This window comes from Acromyrmex echinatior, chromosome 9 (genome assembly GCF_024713525.1).
Source record: "Acromyrmex echinatior isolate Ae372 chromosome 9, ASM2471352v2, whole genome shotgun sequence".
NCBI lineage: Eukaryota > Metazoa > Arthropoda > Insecta > Hymenoptera > Formicidae > Acromyrmex > Acromyrmex echinatior.
In genome coordinates this window covers 731,281-750,770 of record NC_141860.1, presented here as the reverse complement: position 1 = coordinate 750,770, position 19,490 = coordinate 731,281, and the positions used below count along the sequence as shown (strand labels likewise).

The 19,490-nt window shown below is 34.2% G+C and overlaps 2 protein-coding genes and 2 long non-coding RNA genes across 10 annotated transcripts in view; 2 read left to right on the top strand and 2 right to left on the bottom strand.

Moving 5' to 3' along the window:
- Positions 1 to 1,085: 1,085 nt before the first annotated feature.
- On the bottom strand, positions 1,086 to 2,144 carry LOC147908461 (uncharacterized). Its single transcript, XR_015546211.1, has 2 exons — positions 1,581 to 2,144; positions 1,086 to 1,264 (listed from the first exon to the last, which is right to left on the bottom strand). It is a non-coding gene; the product is annotated as an uncharacterized LOC147908461 (long non-coding RNA).
- A 1,590-nt stretch (positions 2,145 to 3,734) lies between these two features.
- On the top strand, positions 3,735 to 6,418 carry RpL31 (ribosomal protein L31). Its single transcript, XM_011064689.2, has 3 exons — positions 3,735 to 3,883; positions 5,615 to 5,842; positions 6,231 to 6,418. The coding sequence occupies exons 2-3, from the start codon at positions 5,622 to 5,624 to the stop codon at positions 6,379 to 6,381; spliced, it is 372 nt and encodes a 123-aa protein (XP_011062991.1). The 5' UTR covers positions 3,735 to 3,883; positions 5,615 to 5,621; the 3' UTR covers positions 6,382 to 6,418.
- Positions 6,419 to 7,457: 1,039 nt separating this feature from the next.
- Positions 7,458 to 19,490, top strand: part of LOC105151146 (uncharacterized) — a 54,132-nt gene continuing 42,099 nt past the window's right edge. For 3 of the 7 annotated variants that reach the window (XR_015546252.1, XR_015546251.1, XM_011064691.2), the window contains exons 1-5: positions 7,458 to 7,719; positions 9,517 to 9,756; positions 11,275 to 11,424; positions 11,539 to 11,758; positions 12,626 to 12,742. Coding sequence is in view for 2 of the 7 variants with exons in the window: in XM_011064691.2 (XP_011062993.2) it covers positions 7,504 to 7,719; positions 9,517 to 9,756; positions 11,275 to 11,424; positions 11,539 to 11,758; positions 12,626 to 12,742 (943 nt within the window). In the remaining 5 variants the exon portion in view is untranslated. Of the gene's footprint in view, positions 7,720 to 9,516; positions 9,757 to 11,274; positions 11,425 to 11,538; positions 11,759 to 12,625; positions 13,582 to 19,490 lie in introns of those variants that run through there. The other 4 variants (XR_846799.2, XR_015546250.1, XR_015546249.1 and 1 more) reach the window with 2 other exon arrangements.
- Positions 9,402 to 11,265, bottom strand: LOC147908460 (uncharacterized). Its single transcript, XR_015546254.1, has 2 exons — positions 10,373 to 11,265; positions 9,402 to 9,621 (listed from the first exon to the last, which is right to left on the bottom strand). It is a non-coding gene; the product is annotated as an uncharacterized LOC147908460 (long non-coding RNA).

Sequence of the window (19,490 nt, the reverse complement as noted above, 5' to 3'; positions counted from 1 at the left end):
ATTATGACAATCCAAAGCGCAGAAAGTCATGGGTTAAGCCCGGCGAACCATCAACATCAGTGGCAAAGCCCAATATCCATGGCTCAAAGCTCCTGCTCTGTATTTGGTGGGATCAGAAGGGTGTCATATACTACGAACTGCTAAAACCGCATGAAACCGTTACTGGAGATCTCTACCGACGGCAACTGATGCGCTTGAGCCGTGCATTGAAGCAAAAACGATCGGAATACTTCGAAAGACACGATAAAGTCATCTTGCTGCACGACAATGCTCGCCCACACGTTGCAAAACCGGTAAAAACATACCTGGAAACACTTAAATGGGAAGTGCTACCGCACCCGCCGTATTCTCCTGATATTGCACCTAGCGACTATCACTTGTTTCGATCATTAGCTCATAGCTTGTGCGAGCAGAAGTTCACATCTTACGAAGATTGTACAAAATGGTTCGATTCCTGGATTTCATCTAAAGATGAACAGTTCTTCCGACGCGGTATTCATTCACTGCCCGAAAGATGGTCAAAAGTAGTAGAAAGTGATGGGAAGTACTTTCATTAATGTATTTTTTAATGCTCATGTGAAATAAATAACATTCTTTCATTAAAAAAACGCTACGAATTAATTCCAACACCTAATAGTTTTCTTCATTGGGAGTTTGCTTTTATGATCACACAAAATTCAGACCCGTAAAATTTCCTCCTCTTTCTAATTCCTTGAAATGACCTTGAAGGTCATGATCATGGTCATTAAGTAACCTCACAACTTTGGTGTCGAACATTTTTGCAAGAGCACATAGTTTTCAAGATGTTTGGATTTCATCTTGACATGATCTTGACATTGAGGTCACGGTCAAGGTCATATTCGGACGTAAAATTTCTTCCTCTTTCCAATTGCGGTGTGAAAAAAGGGGCGTTCCATTTGAAAATTTTGACTTAACCTTGACGGCCATGGTAACGGTCATGGTCAAGGTCACTGTTGGATGCCCCCCTCGAAACCCTACAACTTTTGTCTAAAACTTTTTCTTCTAGGATGTGTAGTTTTCGAAATATTTGGGGTGGGCAATTAAAATGGGACACCCTGTATATATTATTTATTATAAAATTTCATTTATTTTGTACTATTGCAATATTGTACATTTTGTAATATTGCACATTACTTTATACAAAACGTTATTTATTGAACATTATTTGCGCTATTAAATGCGCTATTAAATGCGTTAGTTTATTATTCATTCTCTGTTTCTACATTTTAGAAGCAAAATGCATCTGTAATAATATAAAAGATATCAAAAATTCAGAAAAATATTATATATGTATATACCATTTCATAAAATATTATATATTAAATATCGTAATTATCATATTATTTGATTTAGACTCACAATGCAATGATATATAAATGAAAAAATTATGACAAAAAGAGAAAGAATTATATTCGTAATCAATGTGATGACTATACATATACTTAGTGTACAAGACACTACCGTGTCTTCAGATATTATAATTAATCTGTGTATATTTTATGTTACATTTTTATTTTAATATTTTAAATACATTATTTATAAAGAATAAATTACTTTACCTCACATACAGATGAATTTTTTGACGGTGTCCAATTTTTATATTTGCCATTTATATTCTTTAATTCATTCACTTTCTGTGTCTTTCGGAATTATTTTCATAACATATCCTTTTTTTAATGAATTGTTTGAATACAAAATGGTATTGTACATCCAACCATATTTCTAAAATAATTTCGATAATTTTATTTTTATCAATGTACTTTTTGTACGTATCTATGTCGTTCAATGCTGTTGCACCTAACCCTAAAACTGACAGTCTGTTGAATAGACCGTATATCTCTTTCTCTCTCGCAGAATTTCGCTAAAATATGACGTTATCTCTCGTATGGCGCCACTCTGATTATAGGCTCTCTAGTCGTACGTACTGTGAATCTTAAGGTTCACGTTGTTTGCTCTACATTAACTCAGAAAGCATTTGGATTATAGGTAAGAAGCAGTTGCATTCATGTGTTCCAATGTTCAGTGACACGAATAGATTAGGACAAGTGAGCACCTAACCTAATCCGTGAAATTACTCGAACGGATCGGACACGTACCTCGTTTCGTTTCGAAATTTATTTTGTGTTACCTCGATTATTTGAAAAGCGTTTTTATGTAAAATAAATACGGTTTTAATAAATATAAAAGTTATATTATATTTTTATATTATTATATTATATTATATTTTATTGTATTAATATTATTTTATTTTATTTAAAAATTTTTTTATTTTTATTTATTTTTTAAATTTTATTTATTTTATTTTATTTTATTTTATTTTATTATTTTATTTTATTAATATTATATTATATTGTTATATTATATTTTTATATTTATAAAAAAATTTATTAAATACATTATACAAAATAAATATGAAATACTTTTTTTTCGATACAGTATGTTTTCAACCATTACGCTTGCCTGCGTAAAGCCGATTCTACATTAGTTGTAAGCCGATCGCAAGTTTGTTGCGACAGCCAATCTGAAGCTTACATTTTGAAATCAACGCTTTATATTGGCTGTTGCAACAAACTTGCGATCGGCTTGCAACTAATGTAGAACCGGCTTAACATGTCCCAATTGTACTCACCTTCTGGTGAGACAAATAGAGCGTGTTCTTAAATTGATCCATGGAGTATGCTCTAACGCGACGCGAACATCTAGTCGTCATATTGGTTCCGGTGACATAGAGCGTGTTGGACATGTTAGAACGTACGACGCGAACAAATCTAAGAGCATTTGCTTCACTTCAGAAGGTAGTACGACCCGTTCGAGTGATTTTATGGATTAGATTAGGTGACATGTTCACTTGGGCTGCTTCCGTTTCACGCATGGTGATATATCATTTATGCTTTTTATTCACCGAATATTAAACAAGGATAAATGATACATCATGCACATTATGTGTGAAATGGAACGCAGCCTTGCCCTAAATCCGTTCGTGTCACTGAACATTGGAGCACATTAATGCAACTGTTCCACCTTATCTGTGATCCAAGTGCTCTCTGGGTTAATTTGGAGCATGCTAACAAACCTTCTACATTGGTCATATCGTAAATGTCGCAAGTCACAAGCTCACTTGTTGCTTCAGCCAATCCGATACTTTAATTTTAAAGTAGCATGATGTTACGACGCTTTCCATGCTACGATACGACCTTTAAAGTCGTGATGCTCATGACGCTTCCGACGCTACGATATGACTAATGTAGAATGGCCTTTATATTTCAAAAGTATACTAGGTTTATTCGGAGCGACTCCGAGCAGCTCCCGAGAGATAAAACGAACGATATTAAAAACAGACCTAGAGGTCAATTCTGTATCTTCAAACAAGATGAAAATTAAAAAAGGAAATTTATTAGATGTTGACCAATGAAATAATCAGTATTCTAATAAATTCGCTTACTTATATAATTTTGACCTCATTTCAAGATACAGAAACGATCCCTTAATGAGTGCGTTTAAGTCGACAAAGAGATTAGCTTGCTCGCTAAGTAAAAGAACATAATTAGTTGTTATTTATAGATTCAACCAATCATATTCAATCACTCGATAAGGGTGGAATCACACGGTGCGGAAAACGACTGCGAAATAGAGAATGCGTCATAGAAGCAACCAATCAGCGTTTTTCTGCGTCATTCCGAATAGCGCTAATTGGTTGTTTCAATGACGCATTCTCTATTCTACAGCTCTTTTCCGTACCGTGTGATTTCACCCTAAGCATACCCCTAGTCGTTTTGCCGTCTTGAATTCCAATGACTTTAGGAACGACGAAAAATGATATTTGATTGCTTGATTCTTTCTGGTTAAGTAGCGTACGGAGAAGGTAGTTGTGATTTTTCGTGAATTATAATCCTTAAACATCTTATTCTATATTATTGACGAGCATTTAAATCGTATAAAATATTATTTGATAAATCTTCCTCTTATAAATTAATGCCCAAGTAATCATCATATCTGATCCGTTTGGCCGTTATTCGAAAATAATCATTTAAGTTTCGAGACTCGAGATCGCTTGAGGTGGACGTACTTCGGTCGGAGTGTTGTATCAACATTTTTGGAAAGTGTGACCGGCTTTAAATGAGCATCTGTGTCCAAATTTGCTTTTATGTATTCTGTTTTGAAACGTGATCTGGCTTCTGGTATTGACTTTTAAAGGCTTGTTCTTAGAAACAGATGCTATTAATTAAGAAGAAGACACGACTGAACTACATCACGATTTATATTGCTCGTTATTAGTTGCTTTCCATTTACACACAAGTGAAACTGAATCTGGAGTGAGCTGAATGTTTCATACTTAGATTAATGACGTCATTACTTGCTTACTTTAGTAAAAAGACAAAAAATACATGCCAACACAGGTTCATAACTTCATTTTTAAAGTGAGTCTGTGAGACTCGCTAAAGCCTATTCTACAATGTGCTTTCTGTTTTTTGCTATTTTTTACATTTTGTGTTTTTGCTTCTTATCCAGTTTTTTGTTCGCCTGAGATAAAAGTTAACGAACTTCGAAAGAAACAAGAAATACAATTGTTGATAAAACGAAAAAAAAAGCAAAAGGTAAAAAACAAGAAACAGGAAATAAAGATCATGTAGAATAGGCTTAAAGCGCACAGTCTTAATCTTTTGCAAATTGTAAATAAAAACCCAGTTGAATCTTATTTATCAGACTGCAAAAGGAACGCGCATTTAACTGAGTTATGATATCACAAGTGAGAATTGTCTGAGAATTGATGTAAATAGAAAGTAATTATACTAGGATTATATCATCCGCATCCTGATTTAACAGGATTTAGCATGTCTTGATTTTGAATGGTTTTGAAAGCGTTCTGATTTTTTTAAATAGATGAAATGTTCTGATTGCCATTGAAAATCAGTAGCTCAGAAAAGTAAAATTTTAAAACGTATTGTGTATATTTTTCTATTTTGACAAAAAAAGTGGATGTCCATTTCATAGGTGTCCTGCATTTATTATGGAACATTTTGGAATGAATTCGGATCGGAATTCTTCTGTTTTTCCTAGAAAACACAATAGAAAATCTATACAATAATTGAATAATTTTGATTGAAATTCATTCTGATTTGTTCCATGATAGGTACCCTGATTTTTTTTGTATTGGTCATAGTAATCTTAGTTACAGACTCATTCAATACTGTAGACATTAAATCCAAATAATAGTTATAATAAATTAAATAGTGTTATGAATTTATTGTATGCATGAGATATACAGATTTATATTTTATTCAATTTAAGATATTTTTAATGTGAATCTTTTTCATGAGATAGTTACTTAAATATATGATGCGTTCCAAGTTATGCATGAAGCGCATAATGCATTATTTGTTCTTGTTGTTTATCAATTAATAAAGAAGGATACATCATGTGCTTCATGTATAACTTGAAACGCACTCATAGTGATATTAAGCACCACAGAAACTTTGTGTCGTTTTTTCAAGAGATGCTTATAGAGGGAGAAACAATATGAATTTTCCATAGTACCTAATATATGTGTACAATCATGTACATTTGTTTTTATAATGTAATTTCATAATTACAGGTGAAAAATGGCTAAGACTTCTGAAAAGAAGGGGAAGAGTGCTATCAACGAGGTAGTGACTCGTGAATATACTGTGAATCTTCACAAACGCCTTCATGGTGTTGGATTTAAGAAACGTGCTCCACGAGCCATCAAGGAAATCAGAAAATTTGCAGAAAAGCAGATGGGTACACCTGATGTTAGGATAGATACGCGTCTCAATAAGCAATTGTGGTCAAAAGGCATCAGGTATCTTTTCAATAAAACCTTTCAATATAATTACTGAAGAGCTTCAAGTTTACATAATTAAGAAGTTCTTTGATTATAATTCATTCAAATGTAACTTGTCAATCATTAATATAGATTTAATCATCATATATTGAATAGTCAGTCATTACTGAACATCTTTTAATATATGAGAAAATGTTTCAATTTAATATATTATTTATTATTTATTTCACATGAGCATTAAAAAATACATTAATGAAAGTACTTCCCATCACTTGTAAAACGCTACGAATTAATTCCAACACCTAATAACTTATATTTTTTACGCAGTTACAAAAATGTTGATTCTATATATAAAAAAATTATTATTCTGGGATATACCATACATTATTCTTTTTTTTTTTTTCAGAAATGTTCCCTTCAGAGTTCGTGTAAGATTAAGCAGGAGGAGGAATGACGATGAGGACTCTGCAAACAAGTTGTATACTCTTGTAACATATATATCTGTTTCGTCATTCAAGGGACTCCAAACTGAGAATGTAGATGCTAGCCAAGATTAATGTATTTCTGTATAATAAATAATGATGAACTCATAAAGTATTTCTCTTATTATATATTTATGCTGAATCCATATATCCTGAATGATAGTAAAACTTATAATGTTTTATTTCCATTTTATCAACTTCCAAAGTATTTTTTTATATTATGGAAAATATTTAAACTTTGTTCGTCTTTGATGATTCATAATTTTTTGATATTTATTTCTTTTAAAAGTTATACCATTTTATCTGATTTTCTTTTTTTTCATAGTATTTTTTTGAATTATTTATTTTCATAGTATTTAATTTGAATAAAGAATTGAAAATTATGCAAAAAAGAAGAATAACACATCTTCAACATATCAATCATTAGCAACATACAAATAATTCACAAAAAGGGGATTGAAATTATATATATTATTTATCTCATATTTGTCAAAATTGCTTATTCAAATATGTAGATGTAAATAGTTATTGATGAGGTATTGTTAAAATTGATCAGTGCTCTGCACAAATTTTTGTATGAGAAAAAGGATAGCTGATATTGATTTTTAAAAAATGCATCGAAGATAAATCACAAGTATTTCAACTTATACCAAGAGTCACTGTTTTATCATGTAACTGTTTATTATGTAATTTACAAATCTCATTAAAAAAAAAAGAGTAATTATAGTTATAGCGCTATCAATCAATGATGGCAAAAAATGAATTCGGTTACATATCGATTTCATTATTCTTTTCCAAAGGAAAATTAATATTAATTTTGCATATAATCAGTCAACTATTTCTGAAGTGAATTCACTTTATATGTCCAATTTTAGCATCTCATTAACTGGAAGATTGCTAAATAGCATATAGGTATTATAAACAATTTGTATGTAATGTCTCATACTGCATACAGGACTTCGCAGGCGTGAGTATTGAGACGAATGGCCGCAATGAACTTGGCGCGCACACGTATCCTGACGTACGTCCACAGTTTGCAGCACAGCGGCACTGTGCGATTGGGTGTATCGCGGGTCACGCTTGTGGTTTTGCGCGGCTGGCTGAAGCTCGGTGGCTCGGTCGATGGTTTGGTCAGTATGCGCCTGATCCGGCACGACCGTGGATCGTGGTGCTGTGGTGCGAGGTGCATCGTCCGCAATGGAACTGCGCGAGATGAGCCGCGCGTACGGCACTGCGGAGGAGACTGCCGAGCTCCTGCCGCAGCACGACAACGCGTCTGAGTACGAGAGCTACTTCATCGAATATGCGATGCAGAAGGAGATGATCAATCGTAATCGGTGCCCCGCGAGCCGACGATTGCTCAGTCAGACCGCACACCTGGACTTCAATTTTTCCAACAGCAATCATTCCAAGGTTGGTCATCCTTGGACGAGTCTCTCTGGAATCGCGATTGTCCACATTTCTCCTCCATTCTAAAGCCTTCATTTAACTAAATGAACAAGTCCTAAAGAAGCTTCTCCGAGAAATCGCCTCGTGCATCGATTCGGCGAATGCAAGCACGAGAATCTTGACATTCACAAATGATCGTTAATAACCAGAAAGAGAGACACTGGGGCGCTCAGGATTCGCGTTGTCTTAAGATTAATATATTGCATTGGAAAAGTAAAGCTTCAGATACTTTCATATTTTTCTTCTTATCTTTTTTCTTCAACTTGAAAGTTGACGACCTAGGAGAAACATAAAAAATCTTATTCTATCTACATCTGTGCATGTCAATTATTTTTTGTTTTAACAATTTCAAAGCATTTTGGATTACACATCACAATACTGCATATTACATAAAATTATTAGGTGTTGGAATTAATTCGTAGCGTTTTTTAATGAAAGAATGTTATTTATTTCACATGAGCATTAAAAAATACATTAATGAAAGTACTTCCCATCACTTGTAAAACGCTACGAATTAATTCCAACACCTAATACATAAATATTCTTTGATGTTTTTTAATCTGTTTTATTAGTAAGTATATGTATATATATATATATATATATATATGTATATATATATATATATATATTACGTGATTTTTGCAACAATGCAACTTTATACGCGACATTCATTAATTTATGAATTTCTCACAGTTGTAATTAATTTATGAATATATTTATTACTACTAATTTATCATTATCTTCATTAATATTTAATTATATTAAATTAATATTTATTAATATTTGTTCATTTATTTATTTCATATATCATTAATTCTTTGTCATTACACACGATTTGGATATTTCAAAGCTAGACATTTCATTCAACTTCCGTAGCTTCTCTCTCTCTCTCCCCCCCTTCTCTCCTTCCCTCTCTCCTCCTCCTTCCCCCTCTCTCTCGTCGTGAATTTATATATATATATATATATACATATATATATTCCTTAAATAGATTTTTTAAACTCTTCTCTTTTTACATTCGGAAAACAAAAGAGATTCTTTAAATACGAAGCGTCACTATGGTCTGAATGTTAAGATGTTGACTATTATATACATTCATTTAAATGAATTAATTTCAGAAATGATAACTGCGTGCCGATATGATTGTCGGACTTTCAACGCAACGGACAATCAATCTGAAATATTAATAATTCCCCCAAATTTCTCAAATTTAATCTTAAAAACTATAATAAATTTATTGCGAAAAATATTAGCTCGGTCGAGAGTCGAATTCGGATCGCATTCCGTGCGAGCGTCCTAAGCCTTTAAACTATCGAGATCTTAGCAATATTCTTCGCAATAACTGATATGTATAGAGAGTTATGCATTATAGGCGAGCGTGCATAAACAATATGATTGGAAGACCATTTATGTTAAATACATTACTTTAAATACGAAGTACCACTACGGTCTGAATATTAAGATGTTGAACTATATATATATATATATATATATATATATATATATATATATTCATTTAAAATGAATTAATTTCAGAAATGATAATTGCATGCCGATATGGTTGTCGGACTTCCAACGCAATAAATATGAAATATTAATAATCACCCCAAAATTCCCAAATTTAGGAGATCTTTTTATTAAAGAGATTCTCTTCTTGGTGATTCTTATGGATTTATGTTTTCTGAACAAGTCGTACATTGTAAATTAAGATGAATAGTGTCTCTATAAAAGTCTTAAGTTTGTTAATTTGATCTCTGTCAGGATTCACCATGTGCCGGAATCACCATGATCCACACTTCGAGCGAGAACTGGCCGCCCTCCAGAAAGCGCGAAGAGGCAAAAGCTTTGGAGAATCTTAGGAAAAGACTAGAACAGAGCAAATTATACAAGACGAATCGAATTACTGATCATAGTCATTTACCCGTCATAGCCACCACGTCCTCGATAAACTACGAGCTAACTCAACAACAATTGGACAATCGACCGAAACTTCTGAAAAAGGTAGACGATGAAAATCTCGCGATACACACTCAGAAAGATACTGTCTTGTTCGATTTAAAATGAAATGATTTTGATTCTAGATAAACTCATTTAATAATTTAGTCTGTTAAATAGAAGGAAGGAGCATACAGTCACATACACAAGATATTTTTTACCAAAACGGATATGAACTTCACTTCGATATCTTAATTGGCGTTTTATTTAACATCTCGCATTCTTTTATTATACTGATGATAGCCAAGACTTAACTGAAATGTTTACATTTTTTATTTTAAATATATAACTTTGGCAAAAAATATCTTGCGTATGTGGCTGTATGCTTCTTCCTATTTATGTTTTATGTTATTGAGCTATCTCTAATAACTATTGTAAAATTTAGTCTCTTCCTTCCTTTCTTTTTTATTTAGCGTATTTTTTTTCTCTCGAGAATCGCGTTTAATTGCTAGATGATCTAATGAATTGGGGACTTGGATTCCAAATTGTGTTAACTCTGAAAGCTCAGGATACATTGAATATAATTCTAAAAAGATAAAAAATTGTCATGCTGCATTATCAAATGTCTAACTAATATTCTGTCATTTTTAGAATAATTGCGAAATGTGAAGTTGATATTAACTATGAGATTGTGTTTTCTTGTATATCCAGGCAATTAAAGATTAACGTCACGCGCCGGATACGTTTCAGGTTCGCGGAATATAATTTCCATTGTGTCCTTGGCTTACTCGATATGCGACTGTTTTTGAAATCGCTATGGAATACGAAATCAAAAGAGCGAAGGAGCACGCGCATAAAGTACTTGGGTCGATACTTTAAAGTTTCAGGAGCGGCGCACTGTTGTTTCGGCTCCTATGCATGACTGTGCCGTACAGGATAATAAATACAATCGGGAAATTATACCATTGCATTGGTCTATACAATCTTTCAGTTGACTTTCATTCTTCGAATTTTCGGTTTGACCATTTGAAATAATTCCATAAAAATGGAAAAATATTCCGCAAATTAAAACTTCCTTCATATTGAAATTGCATCTGAGATGATGCAATGTTCCGAGCCTGAAGACTGAATACCACAGTGGTCTTTAAATTTTAAAAGAAAATTAAGATAAAAGATGTAGATATCTAAGAATTTATCCAGAAAGCAGTAATAGTTCAAAATTTAAGAATTTAAATATCAATGGAAGAATCTTCAGAAATTCGAAAGAAATTATAAATTTCAATATTTGCAAGTTCGATGATTCCAAGATTTAAGAATTGTATGATTACTCGCGTAAGTCCAAAGATTAAAGACATAAGATTTCGAGAATTTACCTAAATCTGCGAATTCAGGAATTCACGAGAGTTTAAGAATCTACATTTTATAATTAAAATAAATAGTATTCGAAGACTCAAGAAAGCAAGTGTCTTAAATGAAAACATGAGAACAGAGTTGCATATATCACGTGCAGCATATCATGTAAATCGTAGATGATGTAAATCGGAATGATTGCTCTGCATGTATCACGAGGAGATTTTCTTGCAGATACTAAGCAACCGACCGATGAGTATCACATATGATAGGAGTGACTTGGAAACTGATTGGCGCGACAGCGAATTTATCACCGAGTGTCTTTGCTGGCACAATGTTTATCGGCAACGGCATAACGCACCTCCGTTGACGATGTCACCGCAGGTAGTAAAACGAAAACTATAAAAGGCATGAAAATGGTCGAAAGCCATGTTATAAATTTAAACGATATTTATATTTAACGTATACTTATATACGATATTACTCAACGTGTTGCAGTTGTGCGAGTACGCTCAATCATGGGCAAATCATTTGGCGCATACGAACACGTTCTATTATAAAAATGATCGGAACGTAGGTCACAATCTTTATTGTCGTCCTGGTGGTGCGGTACCTGGCGATATCACGGGACAGGAAGTCGCGTCTTACTGGTATTCCGCTGTGAAGCAATACGATTTTCTCAAGGAACCGGATATTCTCCATGCCAATGTAAACGCAGGTAAAAAAGAGATTATAGTGTCTAGAATTAAGAAAGTTATCAACTACGATTTAGAGATGAAAGAAGATAAGTGTTATAATATTTGTTCTTTAATTTATTATATTATATTGTACGGGGTGGGGCAATAATTTTGTCCGCCTTGAATATCTCCGCTATTTTTAGAGATGAAAATATTGTAATTACAAAAATTGTACGGTATTAACAGGGCCCTAATATATGCTGGTAATAATTTTTTTAGGTCTTCAGAGATTTCAAGGTCACCTCCATGTTTTTAAATGTCATGCTTTACTTTTGTAATCTTAGTGTAAGTGCCGACCACATCGGGAAATATGAAGCAACGAATTATTGTAGCATATGCGACAATCAGTCCGGAAATGTTAAGAAGTGTATATGCTTCAGGAATTCAATTGCAGTGTTGCATTGATGTAAATGGACATTACTTCGAGCACTTTTTGTGACGTAAGAATTATTTACTTCTTCTTTCTTTATTTACTTCTTTATTTACTTCTTATTAAATTTTACCTTTTATTATAGGTCATTGAAATCGTCTAAACATCCGTTATTACACTAAGATTAAAAAAGTACAGCATGCATTAAAAAAAAAGAGGTGACCTTGAAATCTCTGAAGCGTTTCCACCTAGAAAAATTATTACCAGCATATATTAGAGTCCTCTTGATACTGTACAACTTTTGTAATTACAATATTTTCATATCTCTAAAAATAGCGGAAATGTTTAAGATGGACAAAGTTATTGCCCCATCCTTTATAATATTATATTCATAGATACATGCATGATATGAATTTTAATACATATCTAATTAATTTAACTTATGGAAAATGATTCAAAGAAGCATCTTTCTTTCTAGGTCACTTCACTCAATTAATATGGGCGAGAAGCTGTTACTTCGGGGTCGGTAAGGCATGCAGCAGAAGCGGCAAGGTGATCGTGGTAGCAAACTACGAGCCGGTGGGCAACGTGTCCGGTCAGTTTCAGAACAATGTATTTCCGCCGTTACCTGAGAATATGAACGTGATGCTATCACCATCCACTATTCGGATGCCGCGGGGACAGTACGAACTACTGAAATCCACGGCATCATCCTTGCCACCATCGTTACCGCTTCCGTTGTCAGATACCGCGTCAACCGCCAGCGATACTATATCCGTCAGCTCCGGCCAATAATACCATGACCGTGCAAAATGCCTTCTCTGTATTTGTGCACGATGGGCCGGACATTGAAGAGATTGAGAGAAAGATCGATTCTTTGCGTGCCGCGAATCAAAGATTTCCGACACATGACGAAACATGATGACCGATGTCTCTGTTGGTAAGAGCGTTTTAGAAGCTTTTCATTCATTTATTGATATATATCTCTTGGAAAGCTTTTGAAGTTTCTTAGAAGATAATGTAGCTAGAAATGCCAGTTCGATGATGTGTTAGCTCAATTGTCATCATAAATTCAAAATTGCAACAATATTGCAATTTTATATCAACTCAACCGTATTCAGTAATTTTCCACGGAAATATCGGCCATCAGGTTATATTGCTAGGTTTCAGCTACGCTTACAAAAGCAGTGATAATCAAAGTTATACCGAGCTTCGTCGTGATAGCTAATAATATGTAATATAAATCAAGCAGTACAATCTGCGATGTAATTATTGATAGTGGCGCAACTTTTTATTTGTTTACGCATCTTATAAAAAATAATTCTAATGCACTGCGTGTGTGTGTATGTATATACAGGGTGTCCCATTTTAAATAATGTATTAAGATTTCTCGAAAATGGTTATAAAGATACGAAAAAATGTTTCAAACAAAAATATGGAAATAAGACAAATAATAACTCTCGAGAATGTCGAATGTAAAAACAAAGAAGAGCTAATGAGAGTTTATTCATGGTACTTAGTGCGAAAATAAAAATCGTTTATTACCAATTCAAAAGTTGTCTTCGAGCCATCATCAGTATGTCTAAACATTTATTGTAATTTTCTCAGTCCTTCATGGCGAGAAGAGTGACGACTCAATCTCCTTATTCTATTAACAGAGATTGGCAAGTCTCGCCATGAAGGACTGAGAGAATTACAATAAATGTTTAGACATACTGATGGCTCGAAGGCAAGTCGAAACATCTAGTAAAATTAATTATATTCTTTTGAATTGATAATAAACGATTTTTATTCTCGCACTACATACCGCAAATAAACTCTCATTAGCTCTCTTCTTTGTTTTTACTCATTTTAAAAGTTATATGGTTCGAAGAAGGTACCATTGATTTGACCTTGAGTGGCGTCGCCAAGGTCAGGTTAAGGCCACATCGTGTTTTTTTTTATGGAATATTTTATTTTTTATAACAGACTCTAATAGCTGTTGTTAAGAGCTTTTCAAAGCACTGTAATAAAATTATTTTTCATTACGTATTTTTCGAGTTACAAAGCTTGAAAGTTACTGCCGGCATTACATTATACAAGATGTCTAACTGACGGTTAAAATCTCTTGAATGCTGTTCAGGATTATGTCTTGGATAACATTTGTCAAGATCAAAGCCATTAGAGGTTGTACTTTTTATTTTCATTTTTACATAAAAATGAATTTTTAGTGTGAAAATGAAAATAAGAGAAATAATCTCCAGTGATGTTGACAAATGTTATCTAAGACATGATCTTGAACAGCATTCAAGAGGTTTTAGCCGTCGGTCGGACACCTTGTAATGCTAATGCTGGTGGTAACTTTCAAGCATCATAACTCAAAAAGTATTTAATGAAAAATATTTTCTTATAGCATTTTGGAAAGTTCTCGACATCAGCTATTAGATTCTGCCATCAAAAATAGGGTGCTCTATTAAAAAAAATTGATGTGACTTTGGTGACGTCATCTAAAGTCAAATCAATGGTATCTTCTTATGTCTCCCTCCGAACCATACAACTTTTGTTTGAAACATTTTTCCGTATCTACCATAGTTTTCGAGAAATCTTAATGCATTTATTTAAAATAAAGTATTTTTAGGATCCTATATAAATACATATATATATATAATATATATTAGGTGTTGGAATTAATTCGTAGCGTTTTTTAATGAAAGAATGTTATTTATTTCACATGAGCATTAAAAAATACATTAATGAAAGTACTTCCCATCACTTGTAAAACGCTACGAATTAATTCCAACACATAATATATATATATATATATGTATTTATATAGGGTCCTAAAATATATTTATCTGTCTGTCGAGATCCTATGCTTATCTCGTATGAAAATTCCTTTTAGTAATAAAAAATCACAGAGCACGCGACGAAGTTGTGCCGTCACTATATATAATATATATATAATATATATATAATATATATATAATATATATAATATATATATAATATATAATATATATAATATATAATATATAATATATATTATTGTAACCGTGCGCGCGAATGACGGCACAACTTCGTCGCGTGCTCTGTGATTTTTTATTACTAAAAGGAATTTTCATACGAGATAAGCATAGGATCTCGACAGACAGATAAATTCCCACAATTATTAGAGCTTTTCACTAAACAAGTTGAGTGCCAAGCACGAGAGAACGTGCCACTCTTTCGATAATTTTCGTCTACTTTCGTCTATTTTCGTAAAATTATTTGCTCCCAATTCGCGACGACAACAGGGGTGGGTCGAAAAGGTAGAGAAATTGTCAGAGGACGAGGGAAATACGTTACAAGAACCACACACAAATTAATAATGAAAGAAATAATAATAATATTTAATGAATCGAGTTACAATCAATATTTGCCGTCTTGCTCCCTAAATTGAATTTGACAAGATCTACTTCCGCGGACAATTATAACTTATTTCTAACGTCGATTCAACGATCATACTTTATATCTTAAGATCTTAACTTTTCGAACGATCACTTTCGGAAGTACAACGACTAAATATTCCTGACAAATCGACAGCGTACAATAATTCGTGTTCCGAGCAAAGAATGTTATTTATGAAGGTAACCTCGAATTCGAACGATAATCCGAGCACATGATACAGTTACAGCAATCGGTTCGGCACAGCACAAAAGATACAAAACAAGACGAAAAATGACTGTGGCAAGAGAGACGAGCACAGATCAGCAGCTAATAATTTTCTTAATGACAACGCTCGGATGAATGGCACGTGGCTTTCAATTCCCTGGATTTTAACGACGGTCATTATACCGGTCGTTTGCAACCACGCGAGTTCCCACGCGTGATCTACTCGAGGCTATGAATTCGGTGATGGGCAGCTTTATAATGGTGGCGACATTTGTCTCATTCAATATCCTCCTCTGGTCCTTGTCGCAATAATCCTGGATTGTGAACGTGGGAGCTCACTGCTTCTCGACAGCTTACTGCTTCTTGAATTTTCTCGACAGCGGAGAAGTTTGCATCCTTTCACAATCGATGCCGACTCAGCCACAGAATGAGTGTCGGCCGGGAGCTTTCCGCAGATTCCGTTCAGTCCCCCCTTAATTGGAGCCATACCACGCGCCGTTTGGCTCTTGTCAATCACACAACCTCGCGTATCGTATAAGTCCTTACGAGCCGCGAATCCTTGCATCTTAGAGCGCGCAATATAAATTTCCATGGACTCCTGCGTCGCTGGTAAAGCTCTTAAATTATTCGGGCACAGGATGTCCTGACAGCTCCTTCATCGGCTCCGTATCGGAGTATTTATCTCTCTGATTGGCATTTGCACTCATCTGGCGACCGGGAGTTTTCACCTTCCATTGCTCCATTCTGCGATATAACAAAGTTCGGGGCGGATTATAAAACAAATATATGAAATTCTACGATCTACATGCATATAAGGTCCTAAAAAAATTAGGAAATGGTCGAATATTTCGAAAATAAAGCATTTTTGAGAAAAATGTCTCATATAAAAATTGTAGGGTTTATATGATGTAGTTACTGATCTCGAGTAGCGTTGTAAGATCAAGATTAGATCAAGATCACATTGATTTTAAAAAAATGGAACATCCTATTTTTTATTCCAGAATGTAATGCCGATGTCAAAAGCTTTTTAAAACACTATAAAATTAATTTTTATTAAGTACTTTTCGTCTTCCGATGGCTTAGCGTAATATTTTTTCTTCTTGGAGTTGTCGTAGAATATCCACTTCTCATCTTCAGTCACAATCCGATGCAAAAAACCTTTTCTTTGTTGTCTTTGAATCAGTTGTTCGCAAGTGAAAAATCGCCTTTCAACGTCTCTCAGTTTCAGTTCATAAGGCACCCAATTTCCTTGTTTTTGAATTATTCCCATGGCTCTCAATTGTGCAGAAACGTTGAGCTTGTTGAGTTACTCCCAATGATTCTGCAAACTCCTCTGATCTTCTTCGAGTAATGCCTCTAATTCTTTGTCTTCGAATTTTTGTGGCTGTCCAGAGCGAGGCTTGTCTTCAACGCTGAAATCTCCATCCTTGAAACGTCGAAACCATTCATTGATTTATCAGTTGGAGCAGTGTCACCATAAATTTCGACAAGCATTCGATGGGCTTCAGCTGCACTTTTCTTCCAATTAAAGCAGAAAATTAGAACCTCCCGTAAATGCTGCTTGATTAACACAAAATTCGACATTTCAAACACAGTAAAAATCAAGGTTTTTGTATGAAACTCAAAGCGATATAAACTGAATATTATTAGCAGATGTCTAACCTCTCTGAAAACGCTAAAATCAGCTGTCATTATAAACCATTCACAACAGCCGGAGCCATCTTTTAGAAAACGGAATTACGAACTAAATTGTACTCCCAATAGTATTACCCAACATGTCCGACCGATGACTAAAACCTCTTGAATCCTTTGAAACCTCTCGTTGTTCAGGATTACACCCTAAATAACATTTATTAAAATCAAGGCTATTAGAGATTATTCCTCTTATTTTTTTGCATTAAAAATTCATTTTTATGCAAAAATGAAAATAATATTATAATCTCCAATGGTCTTGATCTTGACTAATGTTATTTATAACATGATCCTGAACAACGAGATGTTTTAGTCAGTCGGACACCTTGCGTAATACTAATGCTGGCAGTATTGTAACTTTCAAGTCTTATACTCAAAAAGTATTTAATGAAAAATAAATTTATTACAGTGCTTTGAAAAGCTCTTGATATCGGTTATTATATTCTGGAATAAAAAGTAGGATGTTTCATTAAAAAAAATTAACATGAATTTGATCCGACATTGGCGACGCCATCCAAGGTCAAACTGATCAGATCAGTATCATTTATAACTCTTTCTTTGTTGAAGAGAAGGAAATCTTTATATATCCCGTGGAACCTAATCAGAGGACTCGATCCGCCTATATCCATAAATGGGTTATACATACTACAAATCACCTATGCCACTAAAACTTCTTCTGTGCCTTGCCCGATCTTGTGAAAGGGGACGCCCTGGCATCGTAAGGTATTCTTCTGGAGCGCCCCTCATCGTGTTCGATGTACTTTTATTTATTGCGGCCTGTCTTTCGCTCCAATACCGGTTACAGTAATCTGGTGCGGGTGTCTGAAATTGTGGCGGTGGATGTTAACCACTATCAATTTCAACGTCTGCCAATCCAAGTGGCGGCGTAGGCTCATGGTCGTAGCCAATAGCTTGTCATCTGTGCTCCGCTTCTTCCTTCTGCCACACACTTTCTTAGTGAATGTGACAAAAACAGCTTTCTTGATCCTTTAAGATTAACTCAAAGACTGTTCTCAACTCTAGTTCACCATTTATTCTATCCACTAAAGTTTGTCTATCCTCACTCTACATGGCACAATACATGTTCCGCGTCATCGCACTTGCTGTCACAGTGATGACACTTTTTTGTGTTTGTTTTCTTTATTCTGTTGAGATATTTCTCGAAGCAGTCCTGTTATCAACTGTGTCATGTGAAAAGCTTTCCATCTCTTCCGAATTATCTTCCGAAAGATCTTTTCCGAATTACTAGTTGATAATAGGATCGATCGCAGCACGAACTATATTTAAACCCTCCTTCAATTTTTCAAGCTCCTCTAAAGCCTGTTTTGTAAGGAGATTCTTCTCCGTTTGGCTTACTTGTATTCCTCTCTCCTTAACACATTCATATATTTTAACATATCTGTTAACGATCATATCTGGGGAATCTTGTCAGAAGGTGCGCTGCCTCCCCAGCTATTGTCCTGTACGCCAATAATTCTTACAGATACTGTCCTTAATATTGTATTCATTTTTCTGATTTTGTTTGCAACGACTCTTTCCCCCTAGCAGGTTCCTCGTACATAATTACAGACAAAACTACGTTTCTGTATAATCTAGTCTCACTGGGTCCGTCCAGATTCGGAAGGATTCTATTTAAAGTAGCCACCAAGACTTCCGCTGTTAAAAAAAAAACGCGCGTCAACGCCTAGCGAAAAAGCATTTTTTTTTGTAGAAAAAGGTGCCTTTCACTTTTCTCTTCTCCGTGCAGACTTTTTTCCCGATTTCATCTGCGGACAAGCGTCCTTTTTAAGTTACCTGTAGTTCTTTAATTCCAAATTATTATAAATTTCAACTTATAATCAACGAGTTGAGTTGTTAAACCTCTTGAAACGTATCTTGTCAAAGAGCCTTGCTCGTTTCGATAGTTCTTTCGATCCATTACCTAAAAAAAGAAGAGGCATCTGATTTCTTGTAAAAAGTTAACTTGCCTCTTATTTCTCTTTCTCTTTTTCTTGTAAGGTCTCATTATGTGAGTTTATGTT